The sequence below is a fragment of the Hydractinia symbiolongicarpus genome, chromosome 7 (assembly GCF_029227915.1).
Source record: "Hydractinia symbiolongicarpus strain clone_291-10 chromosome 7, HSymV2.1, whole genome shotgun sequence".
Taxonomy (NCBI): domain Eukaryota; kingdom Metazoa; phylum Cnidaria; class Hydrozoa; order Anthoathecata; family Hydractiniidae; genus Hydractinia; species Hydractinia symbiolongicarpus.
The window spans coordinates 14,560,520-14,586,525 of record NC_079881.1 but is presented as its reverse complement, the minus strand read 5'-3'; the positions used below and the strand labels follow the sequence as shown (position 1 = coordinate 14,586,525).

At 32.6% G+C, this 26,006-nt stretch overlaps 1 protein-coding gene across 1 annotated transcript in view; it reads left to right on the top strand.

Moving 5' to 3' along the window:
* Window positions 1-26,006, top strand: part of LOC130649096 (eukaryotic translation initiation factor 3 subunit L-like) — a 65,435-nt gene that overhangs the window by 31,874 nt on the left and 7,555 nt on the right. The window contains 5 exon segments of the mRNA XM_057455300.1: window positions 71-316; window positions 14,071-14,241; window positions 14,323-14,385; window positions 14,590-14,680; window positions 14,683-14,759. Of these exon segments, the coding sequence (XP_057311283.1) occupies window positions 71-316; window positions 14,071-14,241; window positions 14,323-14,385; window positions 14,590-14,680; window positions 14,683-14,759 (648 nt within the window).

Here is a 26,006-nt window from a genome sequence, read left to right as displayed (position 1 = left end):
TACAAGTCAGCCCAGTGAATGTTTTATTTTCTAATTAGCAATATTTTATTTGAGTTTTCCTTTGTTCTAGGTTTGGAATGTTCACAGTGTGTTGAATGTTTTGTATTGTCTTGTTGAAACGTCACGCATCAATGAACAATTGGAGGTATTTGCAAATGACGAAGATCCAGATACAGTTGCAGGTGATTATGGCAGCCTGCCATTGTACAAAATGTTGGGCTACTTCAGTTTGATTGGTCTTTTGCGCTTACATTCACTTCTTGGAGATTATTATCAAGCCATCAAAGTCCTTGGAAGTGTGGATTTAAATAAAAAGGTTTATTCTTTTCTGTTATGATATTGCATGCTGCTAAAATTGTGTGTGTTTCATTTCATTGTGTTTGTAAGATTTAACTTGACTCTCGTGAATGTTTAACACCTGTGCTATTCAAACTACCTAAACGCGTGTGCCACAATGCGGAATGAATTTTATCGTCATTTTAAAACGGAATACAAATCTTCAAACGTTTAATCGTCGCTTTAGAATGAAATAAATGGCCATTTCTTCATATGACCATGTAATCCATTCCGTATTTACTCTATTATTTTGGCCAATATAAGGCTCTGAGAGGTATGGGACCTAAAAGTTTGGCATGCAGGTGTCTAATAGATAAATATATAATCTCAGTAAGTATCATAGTCATGCAGTATAGCAAAAACCTTATTAAAAGAATGAAAGGTGGGGCGCAGGTTACCTGGATGAACGTATTAACACTTGCAACAATTTTCAGTTTGTGATTGCAATTTTGTAATTGCCCATTGACCCTAAGTATTAAGAATGATATACTTGTTCATAAAGATTGGTTAAGGGTTCCAGATTTGAAACATCTTCTGGAGAGTATAGTTTTTGTTTAAGCATTGTATGTTTATGCAATTTATGATAATCTAAATGTCATTCAACTCAAAACAGAACTGTCTAAACAAAAACTTTTTATTCAGAATTCGAAAGTCATTGTGACGATCAGAAGTTTGCTAAACAGAAAATTGTATAAAATTGATTGTGCAGCAAAAATTATTTTCAGCGAATATTGAAGTTAATTATTCGACTAGCTAGATAAAGATGACATGAGCTTGACGATTTTTATGTTGATTAAGTAACCACGAAGCTAAAGCTTTAAACAGACAAAGTAGTATGTTACTAGTCGATAAGGCCCGTGGAAAAATCCACACAGGCTAAAAACAATGTAAAAAATGGCTGTTTTGGTGTTTTGCTAACGTCAGCAGTGCATATACAAAAAATAAATTGTCGAAGTATAGGTATCCGTTGCCAGTAATGTGTGGAACGCTGAATGTATTGGATTATGTGCTTTTTACGAACTTATAAGGAGATATGAGGACTTAAAATTTTGCTGACATCAGCGAAGACACGACAGAATACAAAAAGTCTATATTATTAATACCCGTATACGTCTGTCTCTCTGTTTGTCACACAAAATGGTAGCAACGGCTTCTTCTTGCTAACTCCTTGAAAAACCAGGTTTTGAAATATTTCATTTTGTTATGTATTAGTATGCTATTTGTTTCTATCCATTAATTAGGAAAGAATATTTATGGCTATCATTTTTAAAAAATACACGTGTTATCAAAAATAAAAAAACAAAATTTAAAAATCAGAAAAATATTAACGCCATTTTAATTATGAACCCTGTATGCTTCAAAGTTCTAGCGTTGACGGTCGTTTTTTGACCTTTTAGTTTTCTAATTGTTGTATTATGCTTTTTATATTTTGTCATGTTCAGATAAAATATTCTCATGTTTTCTAGCTATAAATCATAAACTTTTAGGATTTTGGCTACAAACGCAGATTTTAAGGGAGCATGCCTAAGTCCAGCTCTTCTGGCAAGCTAGCTAGCTAGCCTAATTTATTGCTAATCTTTTGAAGTTGTTATTCATATTTAGCATAAAGAAAAATTTCTGCATACTCGGTTCACACTTTTTCATAACACCTACGAAAATCTTTAAAAACAAGTATCTCGTTAGTAAATTTTCGCATACATGCCTTTACGTTTGTGGTCTCTTTTTCCGAAAGCTTCCTATTGGCTCATTGAAATTTTCGGTAATGGGAAGCTGAATAAATTATGCACAAAATGTTCCCGGATTTTTTTGATTAGCAAGTTATGACGACAGAAAGAAAAAAATATGCATTTTTTTAATTATTACATAAAATTACAAATAATTTCATAACAACGTTATTAGAAAGAAAAAACCGGGAACCTTTTTGAATTTAATTTATGCTGAATATAATGGTGCAAAAACGAGAAGTCTGCGACCACGCGTTCGGAAAAAGAAGCCATTTTAAAACGTACAGTGAAAAAAAATGGTGTGTGTTTATTTCACTATATTATCTTTTTGGAAAATTAACATCTCACGAAAATAACACCATCAAATACGTCTTTCATTAAACATTCAAAAACAAAAAAAAAATTTAAAAAAATATGAAAGTATTGATAAATTATAACGGTTTTTCTGAGACTACTCATCAAGTGAGTTTTTTCCTTTACAGTAACCTTAAAAGTGAAAGTAGCCAAATGCAGTTTAGCTACAACGAAATTCTTAAAGATTCTTATGGTAAATGCAGTAAGATACCTGTCATAAAACCTATTCTACAAATAAAATTGCTGAGATATTGTTTTAGCTGGATGGGGTAACAGCAGGCTTTTTCCTGTGTTTTTATTTAAACAAAAGTTGCAATAAAGTTTGTCTGGAAAAGAGTATTACACCTATACAGATATGCTAGATGGTTAACCTGTCCTAATCGCTCAGTCCAGTGTCACAATTTATTAAGTCTTTAACTCTCACAGAAACTTTTCCTGAATAATAAAACAATGATGTCCAATTGTTTTGCCTTAACAGGGTAAAAATAGGTTTTAAAATCTGTTTTATTTATATTATAATACCCGTATACGTCTGTCCGTCTGTCATGAAAAATGGTAGCTAAGCTGCGCAAGTAGCGAGAAGCACACAATGTATATAAAGGATTGGCGAACCCGTGCTTTTTTCCATGGGCTAACGACTAGTTTTATAAATTTTACAAAACGTTTCTCAAAATAAAATTGCTGAGTGATTGTTTCAGTTTCACCATGTGTTTTTATTCAACCTGAAGTTAGAATATAGTATTTTGGAACAGAGTTATATGCGCTGCTGAATGCGGGAGTGTACCTGTACTAAGCACTTAGCACAGTGTTACGACAGGCTGTTTCCTGTATTTCTATTTAATCGAAGTTGTAATAAAGTTTTTTTAGACAAGGGTATTTATACCTATATGGATGTGTGACACTGTTTACCTGTACTAAGCGCTCAGCCCGGAATAACATTCATTTTTTAACTTTCACCCAGAACATTTTCCTAAAAATAAAAAAGCTTGGCCAAATTTTTTTGCAATGATAGGGTAATAACTGGTTGTAAACTGTGTTTTCATTTTAGCTAAATGTGCAGTTTTTGTTATATTATACCTGAAACACCTTAATGTTGTCTGCGGTTGACCCCATTGGTCGCAGCCTTTTCCTAGTTACCCACGCGGTTAAAAATGACTGATGTCACCACCTCGTTTCCAATTTATTTGGCCTCAAAGTTTTAAGTGCTCTGTAATAGCTTTATAAATTTAAAGTAAGATATTCACGTTAAAGTAGTGATATTGACATCGTGCTGTAACGTTGGAAAATTTAACATTTACTTTGACTGTTGCAGACAGACACAGTCTCTATTATTATAGTGGCTAATCCATAAGGCCCATGGAAAAATCCACTTAGGCAGCAGGACAATGGGTATATAAATTTTAATGACGTCAACAAATATTTCAGTATATTGCGCACGGCCCTTTACCAAAAAAGTGAATCTTAAAATGTCATAAAAGTTGGTTTGCAATGTGCAATTCCCAATTTAACAAAAATGTTGTTAAAATCTTGCACAAAATGTCAAATGCGAAATCACACAAAATATAAAGAAAAACACCTTGCAAGGTGTAAAATCTAGTTGATAGAAATTTACAACACTGACTCATAAAACAGTAACAACGCCGACAGTTACAACACTGATAATGACAACGTCAGGAACAACGTATCTCAAATATGTGTCTTATAAGTGATTAAGTTGAAAACCTTCAATATTTTTATCTGAAATGTCAAAAAGTAGGCTTGCAAAAGTTAGCACATATCAACAACAAAAATAACAATTAGCCATAGTTTGGAACACATCAAATTTAAATCTAGAAAAATTAGTCATTTTGGTTGTATACCTCCCCCACAAGAATTTCTACAAAATGTAAAGATCAACCTATTAGCAACACAAAATATTTTTTTTGGTATGATGATCCATACTGCCCTTTACCAAACATTTTAAATCGAAATGTCAAAAAAGTGGTTAGCAAGGAGTAAATTTCTCATTAACAAAGATTTTTTAAGTCCTTCCTCACAAAAGTTTACACAAAATGTAAATCAGAACGGTTTCTAAGGAACAAATCCAAATCAACAAAAATCTGTTCAGTCAGCTTGTTTTATATTATCTTTACCCATAAAATCTTACACAAAAGTTGCTCATTTCAGTATATTGCAGTCCGCAGCCATTAGATTTTGTACTTGAAAGAAGTAAAGTCTTGTATCAATTTTTTTTACTATTATATATATATTTGTATATGGTCCTCCCTTACAAAAGTTAAACATAACAGGTAAAAAAACAAAACACCATCACCAAAAATATTATTTTCCGCAAAATCAATTGAACTTTGTCAAACTGCAATATTTTATGCCCATAAAAAATTGTGACAATACACGCTTTTTTTATATAAGAAACCAGGTTTGGCTACTGAGGCTCAAGTTTCTTATTTTTTTTCTGATTTTGAGGGTAAAAGTTTCTTAACAGTTTCTTAAGTTAGTAGGTCATTAACCCCCTGTACAGGACATCCTACCAACGTTCAAAAGCTTTGTTTCCAGTTTCACATTCCCTAAGTCCGGTAGAAAGCTGATTCACTGTAATATTTTCTGTAATAGTTTATGGTCTGGAGGAGCTTGAGAAACTGATCCAAACTAAGTTTCTTAATATTTTCAAATTTTGAGCCTCAGGTTTCTTATAAGCGTGTAAAGCGCTTATAAAATAAAGCGTGTAAAGTACAGAAATGACTACTTTTTCTAGATATAAGTGGTTTTTAACATTGGGTTTAAAAATAATGGTGAAATAAAACTGTTTTTTGTTGATTTTAAATTTACTCCTTGCAAGTTGTTCTGTGACATTTTTAGATTAAAATTCAGAACAAAAACAGAAACGTGAAACTGTGGAATTTTCTTCCGGCAAAACTGACATCACATATAAAGTTCTCCCCAACAAAACATTAAATACGCCAAAAATAAAAAACATCAGTTTACACAACAGCTTACAGTGAAGTATATTTCTACAAAAATACGTTGTTGCAGTATTTGCATTTGTATATTGCAGTATATGTCCATTTTCACAACAGTTTACACAAAATTAAAGCAACAGCTGTTTACAACACGAACAATATATATCGACAACCATACCACCCTCTCCTGCAAAATTTAATCCACAACGTAAAAAACCTAAATTTCCCCCCAAAATGTAAACAACTGTCAAAAACAAAAGAATAAAAATTACCAAACTTAACTCACGCGCACCCATGATGTTGCATGTTTACACAAAATGTGAGAAAAGCTGTTTACACACTAATCCTAAACATTTTAGTGAGTCTTTGTGACTTGTTAGCTACATCTTCCATAATTTTTGCTGAAACAGATCCCTAAGTAAGAGTACTAAGGTAGCTAAAGATAGCTTAATAAGAGGAATAGCAACATACTCATAGGTTAGCTAAGACAGTTAAATATAGTTAAACTGGAGAGACTAGCTAGCTATTTATGCTTAGTTAAACACATGTAAAGATATAGTAGCTAGCTAGCTATGGCTATACAAATTAAGGTTACTGTAAAGGAAACAATTTTTTTTCTTAGGTTTTTGCAAAAAATTCATGACATATAGAACAAACAAAAATTCCCTTTCAAATGACATATTTCATATTCCATGAAAATTTTGGAACATCCCTTTTTTCTGGAAAAAGCCTTTTCAGAGGTGTTATATTCGTTTTAATATTCTGAACGCGTGCACGCCTATTCACCATAAAGAAAAAGTTCACACTTCCATCATCTTTCTGCATACTCAGTTCACACATTTTCATAACACCTACGAAAATCTTTAAAAACAAATATCTCGTTAGTAAATTTTTGCATACATGCCTTTACGTTTGTGATCTCTTTTTCCGAAAGCTTCCTATAGGCTCATTGAAATTTTCGATAATGGAAAGCTGAATAAATTATGCACAAAATGTTCCCGGATTTTTGTATAAATTACTGATTAGCGAATTATGACAACAGAAAGAAAAAAATATGCATTTTTTTGAATGATTATATATAATTACAAATAATTTCATAACGACGTTGTTACAAAAAAAACCCGGGAACCTTTTTTAATTTAATTTATGCTGAATATAATAGTGCAAAAACGAGAAGTCGTCGACCACGCGTTCGGAAAAAGAAGCCATTTTAAAACGTCCGGTGAAAAAAAAATAGTGTGTTTAATTCATTATATTTTCTTTTTAGAAAATTAACATCTCACGAAAATAACACCATCAAAAAAGCCTTTCATCTAACATTCAGAAACAAAAAAATAAGTATTGATAAATTTTAAGGGTTTTTCTGAGACTACTCATCAAGTGAGTTTTTTTTTTTACAATAACCTTAAGATTACTAGTCGGTGGCCCGTGGAAAAATCCACGGGTTCGCCCGTTCTTTTTATACTGCATTGCGTGCTCCTCGCATTTTGTGTGACAGACAGACGTATACGGGTATTATGATATAAATAGATAGATGACTGTGACAATTATAAGATAAGTTCAACAAACCAGAGTTTTCCGTTTGGCCAGCAAATTTGTTTAGTAGCTAGCTAATAGCTTAGTGTAGCATTTTGAATTTTATGAAAAACATTAGTTGCGCACAAGGGGATAAATTAATTATGCAAAAGATGTAAACAAATATGCTGGCCATGTTTTAAAACTTAAATAATTTGAGAAGTGGCTTGCGAGTCTGCATGACATTTTAAAGTGTAGCTTACATAAAAACTGAATGCCTTAAAATATTAAAGTTCTTACTTTCTCTGAATTATAACCCACTTTAAACTCTTGCGATCAACCTCTACTTCCAAAAGCTTCTAACTTCATCTTTCTACTTTTTACTTTTAATTTTTTTAATATGCTTTTTTTATCCACTCTACTTCTCCACTTTGACTTTTCTTGCTTTTAATTATCTGCACTTTTTGATGACTAAGGGCTCGTCAAAAATAAGACATTTTTTGTAAAAACGTGCACGCGTAAACTGTGTTTTCATTTCAGCTAAATGTGCAGTTTTTGTTATATTATACCTGAAACACCTTAATGTTGTCTGTGGTTCACCCCATTAACGACATACTGCATACCTCAACTATAGCGCTCCACCTGAATGTGTGGCACAGTTTACAGTTCTCATATTTATTACTACACCAGGGGTTTAATGCTGGGTAATACTCTGCCACTCAGGCAGAATAACAATGAAAGTATAGAAGATTTTAGGAATTTTAATGACGTCAGCAGTGTCCCGTTCATCTATATAAAAATTTTTTTTTTAAAATTTGTTTAGTTGTTGATTCTAATGTATAGACCTTAAAACTCTGATCAAAATAATGTATAGGATCATGCGTTTTTGATAGTTGGAAAGGCCTGTGGGAAAATCCACTTGAACTCTGTAGTTATGAACCACACCCACAAAAAAAATAAACTTTCATAAATAAAGGCATAATCAAAAGAGAGATGTAACTCTGTAAGTAACCAAGTAAGTAACCCTAACAGGTCACTATGTTACAAATTAGAGCTTCGTGTGCCCATATAAATAATATTTGTCGTTCTAAAGTAATGCTATATACTCATTACTGAACTTATTTCAACCCCTGCTGAGTAGAAATATTTTTATCTTAAGGCTTTTTGGTTTATTTAAGTAAAAAAAAAACACTTTTTTCTCAGTAAAATTTATAAATAATCGTCACTGATATCAATATCTTCATCCACTTTATTTTCTTCATCATCGTTATTCCGACATTTAAGGCATTTACACATGTCAATACAAGTAAAACCATTTTTTCGACACTTGCATCTATTAGCTATTGAAACAGTTTGACTTGCAAGAACAACTACTAACTTCAATCAATGCCACTGGCGCTGGTAAATTATCAGTTTAAGTTCGACCATGGTTGCAAGGAAGAGAGGTGATGTCGTGCATTATTGATCTGGTCATGAGCAAAAAACTCCCAAAGTTATTTAACGAATTTAAATGAAGTTTCCATAATCCTTGTCGTGATGCGCGTATGAAAAAAAGTAAGACTTGAAACATTTTCATAAAGTTGTGGAGAAACAAGGCTTCCTTACGGAGAGAGGCATGGAATTCATAAAATCTGATTTAGATGCCTGAGGATTAAATGATCTGGTTCATTTCTGCTTGAATTCGAAGATGCTGATTCAAATCAGATGTGTCAGTATTCATAAATTGAGAAATCTTTTCATATTCTTTAATTGCTAGCCAATCTATATTGCTCTGCTTTAACGCTTCTTTTAAATGAAGTGATGAGGGAGCCAAATACATTGTAAAATATGTTTGATGTGTTTTTCGTCCATTATTTGGCCTAGTGTTATTTCACCATAGATTTCGGCATCAATGAAAAGTCTATCTATACCACTGTATATAATGTATTTTCCTTACACCTTCAGCCTGGCAAAAACAACAGGTAGCTCACCTAAACGAAATATGAAGTTTTCTGCTATATCCTCCCTCTCTCTCAACTGCATACATTTTGCGTATAATTGCAAATTTAAAGTAATCGTCTTCTGATGCGCAGTGGTGTGTATATTAATACCTTGAACTAATGTCAACGATGTCTATAAATTAGACGAATCTGTTGGTAAGCCTGGATACAATGGCAAGTTTTGGCATGTTGTTCTACTACCAATAGGTGTAACAAGAGAATTATATGCAGCCCAAGTTGGAGTTTCGTCACTGCACAAAGTTGAAATTGTCCATAGTTGATCACTACATTGGTGGAACAGTATTGAGCCTTATAAACAAACTTTGGTCTGGTAGTTGTTGTGGACGGCAACCTTACTTTCACTATTCATAGGAAATCTATCACAAAAAACCACATAGAAATATCATACTGAAAATTAGTCCTTTAGCAGGTGGAAACCTGCTACCTTTTACTTCAAATCTCTTATAATAATACGGAGAGTGTGTCCGTCTGTCTGTGACAGGCAAAGTGGATGTGTTCATTTTCCTTTGATGTAGCCGAAATTTCCTTTGAAGTCTCCGAAAAAGTTATATCCATTTTGCCAGCGGGTTTACTTTGTTTACATCACGTGATCTAAATGAAGCAACTTGATTTGCTGAAAAAATTTTAACGGCTAACTCCCGAAAAATGGTAACCCTCGACACAAAAGCAACAACAAGAAAACAGCCCCTTAGTCTTGAAAAATTGCAAAAAGTAATTCAGAGAAAGAAAAGTCCAAGAAAGGAAGTGAGAAGTGGTAGCTAGAGCTAGAAGTAAAGTAGTAAAGTTAGAAGAAGAAAATAGAAGCTAGAGGTTGAAGTGGATTTGAAATCACAAATAGTAAGAACTTTGATGTTTTTAGACGTTTAGTTTTTATGTCACTGGAGCAAGCAGACTCGCATTTTCCAAGAAAAGCCTCAAATTCTTGAAGTTTCATATTTTAGCGCTTTTTTAAAAACAAACCTAGCCACCATATTTGTTTATGTTTTTGTTGCATAATTAATGTATCCCCTGGTGCGTAACTAATGTGTTTGTCCTAAAATTCAAAATGCTACATAAAGCTGTTAGCTGACTAACAAACGGAAAACTTTGGTTTGTTGAACTTACTGATCACTGTAATGTTATTATTTTTACATTACTATTGTTTCTCTTTATATGTGTTTTACTAAGCATAAATAGCTAGCTTTAGTTTTAGCTAAGTGTTCCCAGTTTAAGTATATTTAACTGGGGGTCTTAGCTACTGTTAGCTAGCTAATGTTGTCCTCCATGGGCTAGCTCTAACCTATGACTTATATTGTTATTCCTCTTTTTTAATTATCTATTATTTTTTTTCAGAATTTAAAGCGTGTGTGTTAAGTTATTTTTTATTGTTTTGTTTCTGATATCCTGTTTAACTTTCGTCAGCCTACATGTAAAATGCCAGGTTATTTTTACAGGGGGGTGTAGCTAGACATTTGATTGGAAATTTACATGGGTTTTTGACTTTATTTTAATTTATGAGAGTCGGTTCGGGAAGGTTGTTCGTGTTTTTGTTTGTGTTGCTTGCAAACTGCTGTTTGTTAAAATTTTCTGTAAACTTTTGTGGGAAAAAGACCACATGCAATATATATACTGAAAGTACAAATTTTGTAGAATTGGCCTCCACTAAAGGCTGTTGTGTAAGCTAATGGCTTTTTCATAGTTCGTATTATAAACTTTTGTTGGGGAGAACTAAACTGTATGTGATGTCATTTTTGCTGGAAGAAAATTCCATGGTTTCACGTTTTTGTTAAGAATTTTATAATTGTGGTAATATATAACTGTGTTTGGTGATGATGAAAAAACTTTTTTGTTTTTTATATTTTATGAAATGCCTGATTTTTCTATAATTTGATGTGTTTCATAACCTTTTTGTGGAAGATTTATGGGCAATAGCAATATAGAACATGCTAAATGAACTGATTTTTGTTGATTTGGATGTGCTCCTCAAAAAACGATCTGTTTTACATTTTGTGTTAACTTGTGTGAGGACGGACCGTATATACACTCTGTTTTCCAAAAGTAATATCTTTGTTGATTCAAATTTACTCCTTATTTATTTTTGACATTCACGTTTAAAATGGTTGGTAAAGGTTAACTACTGATCATCATACAAAGGAAAATTTTTTTGTGTTCTTAACCTGTTAATTTTTACAATTTGTGTATATTTTTGGGAAACAGGATAGTATGTAATTGAATAAATGTTTTCCAGATATAAATTTGATGTTTTTTGACACTTCTGATTGAAATATTAAAGGTTTTCAACGAAGTAAATATTTGAGATGTGTTATTTCTGACTTTATTATTATATATTGTTAGTGTTGTACTTGATTCTAACATTATTTTGATTAGTGTTTCAAGCTCTACACATAATCTTTGTTGATTCAAGTTTATTCTTTGCTCATTGATTTTTTGACATTTATGTTTAAAATTGTTGGTTAAGGGCAGTGCGGAACTAAAAGAGAAAATTTTTGTGTTCTTAACTGGTTGATTTTTACATTTTGTGTAAATTTTTGTGGGAGAGGATGGTAATGCAACTAAAATGACTGACTTTTCTAGATTTAAATTTTATGTTTTCCAAACTACGGCTTTTTCATATTTTTGTATAAGCGTAAGGGAAAAACAATATTTAAAATGTGTAAAAAACTTATTTTTGCTAACTCTTGGAGGCCTCCTTTTTGACACTTCAGAATAAAATACTGAGGGTTTTCAACATAATCACTTATAAGATGTAAATATTTGAGATGCGTTATTTTTAAAATTGTTATTATCCGTGTTGTGACTGTTGGTGTTGTAACTGTCGGTCTTCTTACTGTCGGTTTTGTGAGTTTAGTGTTGTGAGTGTCGATGTTGTGAGTGTCGTTGTTGTAACTTTTTATCAACTAGATTTTACACCTTGCAAGCTGTTCTTTTTTATTTTGTGTAAGATTTGTGTGGAGGATTTAATGTGATTTGATATTTGACATTTTGTGTAAGATTTTAAGAACATTTTTTTGTATATACACTGCTGACGTCAGAAAAACATCTAAAAGAACCTATTTTCCCATTGTCCTTCTGCCTAAGTGGATTTCTCCACGGGCCTTATCGACTAGTTACTAATATAATTTGACAATTTAAACTACTAAAAGGTATAAGGTTACTGGTCTTAGCAATATCTAATGAAATATGGAACAAACACATTATAATATAAATACATTATAATGTCTTGAATGATATATAAGAATTTTCAGGGTGTAACACTATTAGATTAATAACTTCAAAACTGCTATAAAAACAATTACTCTGTATAGAATGCACTTGTCTCATATAACTGTACTTTTGTAAACAACTATCATTGCAAAACAAAAACATTTCACTGCCTAAACTTTTTTTTTTTATAGTCACACTAATTTTTTAACTACGTAGTATTGAAACGTAAACAAACAAAACTCGCGACTATTCTCGACAAAGAAGACATATTTTTTTCGGCACCATCAAAGTTTTTTTTGGCGACATCAAAGAAAAATAAGCATATCAACTTTGCCTGTTACAGAGACACGGAACTGAGCTATTATTATATAGATTGACTTTAAATTAGTGTTTTTAACGTCGTGCCGTAACATTAGAAAATTTAACATTTTAGACGTAAGTTTTTTGGCGACATCAAAAAAAAAATAACACATGTCGAAATTGCGCTTCTCAAACACACTGACACACCGTATTATTAAAGGCGATAGCATCAACAGTAAAAATGACGTTGCTTTTTCGTGTGGACTGTTTCTATGGCTTTATGTATTGTAAGAATAATACGTGAAAGCATTTCCAATGCTTCTCAAAATATTTTTCTTAGTTGTTTACACTTTTCCTGATGACAGGCAATATTGTTTCTTTTATTTCCATCGTTATGAATACTAAGCAAATCAGAACCTGGAAATCTGGTTAACAATAAAAAATGCTAAATACGCCACAAATAAAGGAAATAGAGGAAGCTTTGAGGGTGTGCGAAGTTATTAATTTATAAGTAATGGTAATAATTGTATTGCATATTACGCTGATTTGTTATTAATAATCTCTTTAATAATAGCCGTCGTCTGTCTGTCCGCGAAAGACAAGTCCTGTTACGGAAACACGAAATGCGATATATAAATGACGGGCGACCCCGTGGAAAATCCACGGGTTAACGACTAGTAATAATAATAGCTGTATTCTGTCTGTTTGTGCGCAAAATGGTACCGCAAGTAGCAAGTCGCATGCAATGCAATATAAAAAGGACGGGCGAACCCGTAGTTTTTTGCACGGCCGACCGACTAGTAATAATAATAATCAATATATTTTTAACATCGGTTATTCCCGTAGAAAATCGTAAAGAATAATTATGAAAATGTTGATAAAAACAAAAGAAAAAACTCAAGGCTAACTAGAAACTAAACTGCAAGACAGTAACATTTTTTATTTTTTTATTGTTACATTTATTAAGTCACTGACTCAAATTTAATCACTTCTTTAAATACGTTTTAATCCTTTTTTGTTGTCTGAAAGTTTGTTTATTTCTCGGTGCGAGGTTGCCGTTTAAAGCTATTCCATATACTTCAATGTGTTGATTATTCGCGCCAAGTTTCATGTTTTGTTATAAAATGCACGAAATCTTTTGTTCATTTTGTTATGGTAAATTTCTTGTTTTATATTAAAAATTACATTCCAACAGTAGTTGTGCAAAGGTATTTCCTTAGCTGCTCAAGAAATTTTAAACGTGGTATTATAACTCCTATGTAAACTACATAAAGCATTTGCGGTTCAGAAATAAAAATTACGTCCCATTGCATTTGCCTTTTTCAGCAAAATTGTTCGCCATATTTAGCCAGTTCATTTGTCAAAATAACCCCAAAATTTTGTTCTATTTATATTTTGTTCTGTGATAAGCTGCTAGACTACCGTTTTTTGTGTTGTTTTACATCTGTTTCCAGTTTAGTTGGGTTTTTTGTGAATCTAAATTTCTCAGTTAAATACTGACAGTACGCTACTAAGTACTAAGTATCCTTGATTTTTAGTGGCCACCCTAATCTTTTTGTGCAGGATTACCACCTTACCACCTAAAAGAAAACTGAAAACGTTCATGTTTGCCAAATATTATATTTTTTCTATTTTAACCTCCAACAATTACTAGTTGAACAGTAACTTTAATATTTTTAGACTTTGTATTCCCGCGTCCCAGCATGTCAGGTTACAACTTATTATTATGTTGGATTCGCATATATGATGATGAGAAGATACGAGGATGCCATTAGAAGTTTTGTGAATGTCTTACTTTACGTTCAAAGAGCGAAGCAAGTTATTCAAACCAAATCGTATCAATTTGAACAAGTAGATGACCTTTGTTATCTTTTCTTTTAACTTTGCCACTAATTCAGATTTCTGATTAAACCTTACTACATTTTTATTTAGATAAAAAAGAAAGTGGAACAGATGTACACATTGCTGTGTATCTGTCTTGTGCTATGTCCTCAAGTATGGAAACGTTTTTTTTTTATTTAAAGTAAACTTAAACCAGGTTGAAATTTTAAGCGTGAAATAAATTTTACTTCACCAGAAGTCGTTTCACCTAAAGTCGTTTCACCTAAAGTCGTGAAAACATGAAGTGCATTTTCGTGCAACATAAAAAATAATGCTGAATTAAAACAAAATTTAAACCACGTGAATACTATATTATAGAGAATCGATGAAAGCGTGAACCAACAGCTACGCGAAAAAACACTTGATAAGATGCTCAAGATGCAGAAAGGAGATACCAGTGTTTTTGAAGAAAGTTTTCTTATGCATGCCCAAAATTTATTTCCCCTATTCCACCGAATTATGACAGTCCTCCAGTCAATTCCCATTTGGTAAGTTGTTTAAGCAACATGAAAATCTTTATCGTGCATAGAAAAGACTACCCCAAAACAAACTAATATAAAACTGAAACTTTGTAACACAGTTCTTACATATGTGTAGTTACCTTGGAGAAAACCTTCCCGTCATAGCCGTTGAGTGTCTTCCGCAATATGGCGAGAAAGGAGGGTACCTCCTAATTCTGAAAATACAAAGGTTTTTTAAGGATTCTGAAATAACACCAAGTTGAAATTTTATGTTCCTGCCAGAGGAATATTTATAATTATTTAAAATTTATCTGTCTTGTTCAATATGTGCGGGTATTAAATTAATATATGAAAGAAAATATTCCGGAGGGTTGTTACAAAAAATAACAGGCTAAAATGGACCAACATATTTTTTGTTAATTTTTAAGCATAAGGTACCATCACAGGGGTTAGAATTAAATTATGCTTTTCTTCTTTCGCATGTCATTAAAACATTAGATGTTGCACCAGATCAAACTTACTGTTTACTAATTTGTGCTTACGATTTCAGAATATGTAAGTATTATTAAACAAGTGAAATTCTTAAAACTTAACTTGACCCATTGTCTCACAAAATAAGTTCCTGTGAAAATTCTAAAAATTAACCATGATTAAAAAATAGTTGTGAGTACAACCTACCACCACTTAAACATTAAACAGGCTATCGAAACTGTTATTGCATTGAGAATCAAAGGTACAGTTATCCCAGCTAAAACCCTGGAAATGATATTTGAGAAATTGTCCGTTTTTTCAGCTCTTTCTCGAATGGGCAAACGGTATAACTTCAGTGCTCTGTAGGATGTTGTTTCTTGTTCTATTTATTTATTTAGAATATAATAATACGCCAGTTCCGTGTGTCTGTAACAGGCAAAGTGGATATGTTCATTTTTCTTTGATCTTACCGAAAAATGCATGTCTAATATGTTATATTTTCTGACGTTACGGTGCGACGTCAATAATACTACTTTAACGTCAATATCCTATATTAAAATAATGAAGCCATTACAGTGCATCTAAAACTTTGAGGGCAAATAACTTGGAAACGAGGTGGTGACGTCAATGATTTTTCACCGCGTGGGTAACTAGGGACCACCTAGGACCAATTTGGGTAATTTTCCCAAACCTGGGTCCCCGAATCCGTTTCGGAATGGACGGGTTAATTACGTCATCAAAAATCTTCAAACCCTAATATCTCTGCAACCGTTTACCAAAAGTACATGATCCTATACATTTTCTTAATCAGTGCTTCAAGATCTATTTCTTAAAAAATATTTTGGGTTTTGACGGTTCATTGCTGACGTCAGCAAAATTTTTAAAACCTTATATCTCCTTAGGCTTTTGTCGAAAACATATGATCCTATACATTATTTTGATCAGCGTTTTAACCTCTACACATTACAGGCAACAAATAAACTAAACTTCGCCAATTTTTTTTGTACCTGCACTGCTGACGTCAGCAAAAAATCTAAAAAAACCTATTTTCCATTGTCCCTCTGCCTAAGTGGATTACTCCACGGGCCTTATCGACTAGTTTAGAATATTTATACATCGTTTTTTTTTTCAGCAATATAAATAACCTTTTTGAAATAAAATAAAATCAATGTATGATACAGTGTAAAATCATTAAAAACTAAAACATTCCACGATACAAACGTTCAGAGACAGAAAAACCATTGACAGACACTGGCTACCACCATGACAAGCAATGATTGAGAATCAATATATGAGAGCAAAGGAGATGGAAAAAAAGAGCAACTATAAAAATGCCATTATTAAATATTACCTGAAGTGGGTAAATTTTGGCGAGTATTTTATTTGGCGAATGACCAAAATGGAATATTTGACGGGGATTTAATTTTGGCGAATGATAACTTTTATAAAATATGGCGAGGATTTAATTTGGCGAATGACCAAGATGGAATATTTGACAGAGATTTTTTTTTTGTCGAATGATAACTTTTATAAAATTTGGTGAGGATTTAATTTGGCGAATACAAAAAATGTTTATTTTGGCGGAGATTTATTTTGGCGTATGACACAAAAAAATGAATTTTTTTGACTTAAAATGTTAAAAAAATAAAAATAAACGTATATATAAACACAAGATTTGTTATAGAGTTCAAAATTCTATTCTTCTTTATTATTATTATTAATAAAACATATTTATACAGGGTAAAAACCTTTTAACGTATATATATACATTGCTATCAATAGGTGCCTGTTTAACAAAAAAAAAAAAATTAATGTATTGAGATAAGGGAAAATGTTAAAAACATCTAAATATGTATATATAATATAAGTATGTTCGCTATAGGACAGTGTAGGAGGGACACACAGTCGGAGAGAGTATCGAGTGCAAAGGACTGTCGAAGTTGGGGCACTCTGAAAAACAAAAAAATATGACGCATGTGGTTAAAACTAAAAACATTAAAACTATAGGTCGAGAAAATGAAGAGTGGTGAGACACGTGCAAAGCTGTGGCGGGAAGAGAAGTTAAGGTCCGAGACAAGGGTATATAGAAACTAAAAATGTCTTTGCAGCAGTGTTTGAAGCGAACTAACGAAGTTTCATCTTGAACACTCTTGCTTAGGTTATTTAAATATATTTTCCCCGTGATATTTAAATGACCTCCGACCAGATTCGATGCGGAGCTTAGGCGATATAATGAGAGAATTATTTCCCCTAGTTATTTTACAATGGTGTAATCGTGTAAAATATTATCGAAAATTTTCAGGATTAAGCCCATTCAAACACTTACGGACGTCTACTCCACAACGTAATTTCATTTCGTTTTTCACGGATCTCCAGGGGTAGGATTTACGCCCATAGACAATACAATTCGCTCGATCCTGAAGGTGTTGTAGTCTTGTGGTCTTTGTAAACAAACAAGTTGGAGCAATAAAACATAATTGGAGAAACAGTAGCTTTGAAAACAGATTCAGCCACGAACGAACTCATGTGTTGGCGTACTTTTGTCAGAAGACTTAATCTAGCAGAAGATTTTTGTACATCAAGGATTGCATCAAGGTGATCGATATAATTGAGTGATTGGTCCAGGGTTACTCCAAGGTATTTATATGTGGTTGTGCGGTTGAGAGTGATTCCCTTTGTTTCAACCTTCACCGGATCTAAGTTCTTTCCGTGCTGTACCAAAGATCATGTACAAATTGACGATAAGATTGTTCATCTAAAACCAATTTGTTAAGTTATCGAGATCTTTATTGAGCTCAAGCAGCAACAGTATCGAGGTTTGCGTGCGATGTATATATCACTGTATCGTCAGCATACATTAATATTTTACAGTCACTCAAAACAGAACTAATATCATTCATTAATATTATAAATAGTATTGGTCCCAGAACGGAACCTTGGGTAACACCACACAAAACTGAGTCCATTGTCAATTTAGTGTTGTCCAATACAACAACTTATTTTCTTTGAAAAGGTAGCTTTCCAGCTATTCCATAACATTTTAATTTTGATATGATGCAACCATGGTCTACGGTGTCAAAAGCTTTGCTCAGATCTATATAAGCAGCACCTGTCAGTATACTATTATCAATACCACGCCTAATATGGTCGGTAAGTATAGTCACTGCATGTTGAGTAGAACGGTTTTTCTGAAACCAAACCAGATGAATTGAGAAATTGATTTGCCTCTAGATAAGAGTAAACTTGTTCATGGACTATAAGTTCGAATAGCTTCAAAAAGCATGTCAAAACGGATATGCAGGGTGACCACTCATCCTTAAATTCCTTCAATGACCATGGAAACTAAAATCTTCTTAAAAGTACTTAAATATACTTAAAAAAATTGAAATTTTAGATATTCTCCTTAATATCTCCTTATTTCTTATTTTTTTATCGTAACTTTTTGGAAATGTGTTCGTGGATTGTTCATCACCAGTGAAATAAGACATTCTCTGTTACCTGAAATCCTATATTTTCTGTCTTTCAGGGCATAATTTATATGTATCTATATAATAATACGCTAAATGTGTCTGTGTCTCTATAACAGGCAAAGTGGGTTACATTTTTTACAATTTTCTTAAAAGCGTCTATAATACATCCCCTATAAAAATGTTCTGTATTTTAAAAACGTTTTGTTTACGATTTTAATTGGCTAGAATAAATATGATAAAATAAAGTGATTTCATTCGTTGGGACTTTTATTGCACATGCTAATTTAAATTTAATGTGACGAGTACTTTGTTATCAATTATTGTACGAGCAAAGTCACAAGCAATCAACGTTGTTGTTGTTGTTGTGGTCCATTTCGTTTAAAAGATTTAGTTTATTGTTTATGTCTTTTAAATGAAATTGACAACAAATCATTTCGCCATACGTTTTTGAGTGGACATCCTTCACTGGATTTTGTTCACCTAAAATGTTTTTTTAGCCTCCTTTTTAATGAATTATTCTCAAACCTTTTGTGATAAAAAGCAGAATAAATTTAAGTGGATTCTCCACCATTTTAAATAACTAGTAATATTTAATTGAAAGGCTTCCTACTGCTTCTTTTTTTGGACTTGTTAGATTAGATGTGGAAGGTAACCAGGGATTTCAACAATTTTGTCTGCCATACTATCTCAACATTCACTAGACACAAATCTGTTTTAGCGTCGCACAAATCGCCTACATAAACGAAGTTTAATCCAAACTCGTCCCCAGGGTCTTTTATTTCTTGTCTATATAATAATACGCCAGTTCTGTCTGTCTGTCTGTCTGTCTGTGACTTTGGCAAAGTGGATTATTATCTTCACTACTTTCTTTGATAAAGTCTCTAAAACATCACCCATAAAACGGTTCTGTAAATTATCAAACTTTACGTTAAAATAGTATTGACGTCAAAGGAAAGTTAATTAAGATTAGTGAAGCCATTACAGTGCACTTAAAACTTTGAGACCAAATAACTTGGAAACGAGGTGGTGACGTCAATGATTTTTCACCGCTTGGGTAACTAGGGACCACCTGGTACCAATTGGGGTAAGTTTCCTAAACCTAGATCCCCAAATCCGTTTCGAAATGTACGGGTTAATGACGTCATCAAAAAACCTTCAAACTCTAATATCTCTACAGCCGTGTCAAAGTACATGATCCTATACATTTTCTTGATCTGCGTTCTACTTATTACAGGCAACGAATGAACTAATTTTTACCAAATGTTTTTTGTATCTGTACTGCCGACGTCAGCAAAAAAATCGAAAACAACCCCTTTTCCATTGTCCATTTCTCCACGGGCCTTATCGACTAGTAATATATATAATTTTCTTATCATAGAACATAGTATGATGTAACATTAAAGATAGAGAACTAAAATTGGTTTTTTCCTTAATTATCCTTATTTTTTTATTCTCGTTCGCAGCAAAATATCCTTAAAAATGTCAATTTGTCTACTTAATTCTCCTTAATATCCTTACTTTTCTTCTCATTTTATTTAGTGGTCACCCTGATATGGGTCGATAGTTACCTGTTTTCTGTTTTGATTCACCTTTATGTATAGGTGTAATTTTTGCGATTTTTTTAGCTGTTGGAAATACAGATATGCTAAACAGTTGTTTATTACACGAACAATGGTTGGTGCTATTTCTTCAGCAAAATCTTTGAGAAATTGTACCGGTATATCGTCATATCCTGGCAATTTGGATGAATTAAGTGAAGCTATTCTCTTTATTATAGTTTCAGTTGTTACTTTCTGAAACGTGAAACGATGATCATTGGGATTTAGTTTACGTTTGATAATAGAATGATCGTGTTTCTTCCATATGCCAGTTTCAGAGAACCGTAGTAATTTCTGAAGAGTTGGTTTAGTTTCCGATTTTGCTTTGGATTTGCCGATGCACTTTTTTATTCTTTGACAGAATTGTTTAGGTTTTGTGATGGTTTCATGTAAAGTTTCACGCTTATGATTTGCTTTACTCGTTTTTATTTTAAGCGTCACGGAGATGGTAGTCACGATCCTTCATCTCGGAACGTATGTCATCAGTAAGCCATGGACAATCCTTCCCTCTAACATTTCATTCTACTAGTGGTCCATGCTTCTCAACTATAGCTCGAAAAACGGATTTAAAGTTGCCATGCCCCGTCGGCGTCATTGTGAATGTAAAATTAAAATCGTTTTTTTGGGAAAAAAACATTTTTTTTTCTTAATATTTTTAGATTTGGCAGGGATTTAATTTGGCCAACGATAAATTATGTTAAATTAGGGATTATTTAATTTGGTGAATAGTCAGTTATCAAAATTTTGGCAGGTATTTATTTAATTTGGCAAATTTCGCGTCTCGTCAAAATTTATCCACTTAAGGTAGATATTAAACATTAAAATGAAGTCTAAGACCTTTTTAAATAAATTCAAATCATTTTTTTTTTCTGAGTTCAATTGGTAAGCGATTATGAAGTTTCGCTACTTCAAAAATAAAGCCATTCTACCGAATTTAAATTCAACTTTCGGTAGACGCACCAGCAAACCATTATTTCGGGTGTTGCCGACGTAGTTTGTGCTATTGATTGAGATTAAGCGAAACCTGAGAGAAGACTGGCCATTCTATGTCCTCAGAATTATCAAGTTCAACAACTTGTGTTCTTTAAATCAATAATCTGCGAACCAATCGAAATTTCTACACCATAAGATTTCAACTTTGATAATTATTGACTGGCTGATAGTATCAAACGCCTCGCTCAAATCTATGAACACGCTCCAACAAGATTTCGACAATTGACTTTAAATCTTAATTATTTACCATTAGTGTTGATGCCTTATCTAGAGAACAATTCTGTCTAAAACCGTTAGGGTTAGGGTTAGGGTTTCCCAATTTTAGGCACTTTACCAGATTTAAAGAAGAGATTTAAAATGTGACACAATTATTAAGTCGGATTTTAAATTGTCAACTCCATTTGCTTTACGAAGAAGATTTTTTACTACTTTATGATAAGTACTTTCGAGATTTATCGCAAATTGAATAGCTTATGTGTTCTCGTTTTAATAGATCTTGGATATTTTCTTACAAAATTTGGAAGCAAAATCGATTTTTCTTTATTAAGATTTCTGATAGTGCAGGTCAACTTGTCGAAAAAAATAATCCCGTGTGCACAGACTTGTTAGAAGCAAACTTTCGATTAAATAAATTCATTAGGTGGTGAATATGCAAAATAATCATGGTGGCATTTTTGGACTCCCCTAAGTAAAAATTGATGATGTCAGCAGTTTTACAGCCAGCAAAATGAAAAATTCAATTTTCTCAAAAATGTTGATACCAATCAATAGATAATTTCAATCGGAACAAAAGATGTGTAAAAACTATATGTTCAAAATGTACGGTTCTCAAGTTATAGTGGTTTTAAGTTATGTAAAATACAGACTGGAAATTCGCAGACCAGTATCTTTAAATCTGAAACAACTCCATAATGACAGGTGATCAAAGCTTTAAACTTTGTACGTTGGTAGATCTTATCTAGTTTGTGATACAGTGAAACATAATGAATACCATAATGGCAGAACTCAAAGAAAACGCTGACGAGAAATTCACAGACCTGTTTCTTGAATTTGCTATATTTTGTGAATAACAATTAATTATACTTTCAAACACAGTAGTTGATTTTATTAATCACTATGGTGCATATATTAATACAGTATACAAATCTTGATATTGTAGAAAGCATCAGAAACACACACATCAGAAACTCCCAGAACTGCTGTTCAAAATTGAAAAGCGATAAAAAAATATTTAAAAGTGTTGAATATCTAAAAATCATTATCATTTTCTTCACTGCTGTCCTCCTCATCTATATAATAGTTGATTTTGTCGTCACTTTTATCCGCGTCATCGTTTTTACACCTAACACACACATGTTGGTATAATTCATTTGGTTTTACAATTCGTTTTACAACTGCATACACTTAGCTCAATGATCTCAAGGGGTGCAGGAAGTATGTCTGTCAAAATGAAAACATAGCGCTGGTCAGGAATTGTCCAATCATAGTTGAAAGGCGAAGTACCATTTGCAATGGTTGTAAAGATCTTCATAGAATCATCGTGAGGAAGTGATTGCAAAATACCTTGTATTTAAGTGCTGCCATAGTCGAGGCAGTTTTTAAGTTTCAAGTTGCAATTTCGAAAACAGGTACCATTGAAGCTGATGAATGGTCTTGATACTTTCTGGTTGCTTTTTACCACCATATGATGTAACAATCCATCGCTCTAGAGATTCTATAATACTTCAAGTGATGGCAGATGCTCGCCTTCATCTGAAAAAATGAATGATGTCATTTAAAACTCGTAGTACGTAAATTGGCTTAATAGCAGAAAGACAAGGACACAAACCTATCAATATATCATCTTCACCATCTAGAAACTGTTTCTACCAAAACCATTTTGATTTTCCACTAAACCTGCCAGTTTGGTCGCATCAATTGAGGGTGTGGAATCCTAACAGTGCGTTTGCTTGTTTTGCAGCAAGAGCTTTAAAGCAGTTTCGAACAGAGATGTCATGAAATGTTTTACCTTTACCAGTACGAAATACCAAGCACTGAGGTAGAGATTGAAAGTGATGAATCAACAACAGAAAAACGTCAGTGTCTAGAGAATATACAATAAACTATGTGAATGGATCAGATCTTGCTATGTCCCAACAGTGCAGAATCAACAGCGTATCAGCTTCTGTATAATTGTGTTCCATCTCCACAGAAAGATGGTTAATATAACTGATATTGCTATAGGTAACAACATATTTCTGAATTATTTCTTCTAGAGCTGGAATAATATAGTTGGCAAGATAGACTGTTAGGTCTTGCTTGGTATCAATATGAGACAACAACTGTTTTATGGAATTATTTCAATGTTAGTCAGCGAATCTCGTGTCCAGATGTTCGTTTGCTTCGTGTATGAGCTTTCAATGATTCCTGCATGAAGCGATCGGATACCAACCGAACCTGTATTCCTCGACGGGTGAGTGTGATGATTCTTCTGGCAAAGGCTGCTACAAGGTCCTAAAAAGAAAACATTGAATATTGTATCATACTAAACCATAGCCAAGTATACTTATCTTCATTCTAACACCCTGGAAGATGCAATTACAGAATCAAAATTGAAAGCTTCATTGAAGCTTCTTTCAATTGGAGAGCTATGTGCCATGACACTGCATAATCTTTCTGATTCATTCCTACACTTCATTCCTTCACAGTTTTTTTATCTAAGATAGTTTGTGGTGATTCTTCCAGTGAATTCTGTACTAACTTAATAATTTTTATGGCAGCAAGTACTCTGTTTATATCTTCAATTTCTTTTAACATGGAAGAAGAGGAATTGTCATTGCGTTAAGCAATTACCCAGCAGTTGAGATGATACTTTATTTGCAATGGCAACTGAGGCATTTGGAATTAAATTCATATTGATCGATTGTGTGCCTAGCTAGCTTGTATTTAAAAAATAAATTTCCTCAAATTCTTTTTTATTCCATTTTTTTCGTATATTATCTTTTAGCGTTATAAAGCTATGAATTATTTTCTCTGACAGTGATAATTTTTTAAATAGTTTTTTAATTAAATTTTTGTTGCTGTTGATCTGCTGGTGAATTTTACCTTCCATCACACTTTTTCTTGTTTTACTTACAAGTATTTATTCATTTAATGATACTAATGGCTAAAAAATCGTTCCAGAGGATTGGTACAAATAATAGGGAAAAATTTCACTCCTTAACAATTTTTCCCTATTTTTGGTCTCCTAGAAAATATGTTAATATATTTTTTTTACTGATTAAATTCTGGGCAAAACCAGAGAGCATGATTTCAGAAACTTAGAAACGCTTTTATTTTCCTAATTTTTAAACTTAGATATGCTCCTTTCTCAATACATTGTGGAAGACGCTCAACTCCTATGATCAGTGTTTTTTTTTTCAGCTTTATATTTATTTTGCATTTAACCCTGCTGCTTGCACTATTATCAAAGTTTTGATATTCAATTTTTTCACACAATCCGCAGCAAGTTATGTGCAAAACTTTTGATGCAAGGCTCGATGTTCTACTATTACTAAACATCTGCCACTATGTTTGGCCATCTTCATAGACTAAGTTATCTGAATATAAATTCTGTGTGTTTCTGACTTAGTAAGAGTGCCTTTCGGATAAAAAGTAAGTGCCTTTGGGATAAAAAGTTGGTGCTTCTCTGCAACAAAATTCGTAAATTTAGATGCATTGCGAAATGGTTGCTTACTGAGGTTGGTTATGGGTTGAATGTTCTGCGAATTAAGAGCAGTATGTTCAATTAAAATATTTTTCCTAAATATCAAAGTGGTGGCGAATGGCAACATTTAAAATAAAGTCTCAGATCTTGGGTTAACATCGTTATTATTTACGTTGCATGATAAAAATTTTAAAAGTTCTTTTGCTGGCAAATCTTGCTTAAAACTCGCGTTTTCAAAAATATGCCTGTTATATAATTCATATGGTGCATGACTTGAGAGTATGCTTATAGAACCTTCTTTTAATCGATAAACCCTACTATGGAAAATAATATTTTTATGGTTTCTCTAAAATTATCTTCTCAACCCAAATTACGCATTTCGTTGCAAAATTTGCTGTCCATGTAGAATTCACAACGGTGTGCAATTGTTCTGTTTTCTTTAATAAAATTGTTAAAATTTCAGAACGCGACGCTGGGCAATCAACGTTGTTATTGTTGCGGTCCATTTCTCTTAAAAGTTTTAATTAATTGTTTATGACTTTTTAATGAAATTGACAACAAATCATTTTGTGATAAGAAGCGTGCATTAAATTTTAAATGTTTTTGAGTTGATACCTTCACGGGATTTCGTTTAAAACGTTTCTTTTTCAGCCTTCTTAATAAAATTATCAACAAATTTTTGTGTGAATATTTTTACGAGTTTTTATAACTAGTCTATAATAATTTTTGAGCGGAATTTTACACGAGATTTCGTTTAAAATTTTTAGCATTCTTAACTAAATTATCAACAAACCTGTTGGTAATAAGAAGCACATTAGATTTAAGTGGATTCTTCCACGGGTTTAATTAATTTAAATACACTAAATAAAGTGTATTTATAAAGAAAAAGCGTGTATCTTATGTTTACGTTTTTTTTATCAAATAGTTGTCTATTCATAAGAGGAATCCAGCTCTATGATTGACGTAACAGTTCTTAAAACCTGAGTAGAAAATCACTGTCTATTGAATTTAACTTCCACAGCTGACACGATGTTAGCGAGAAAAAAAATATTTTTGT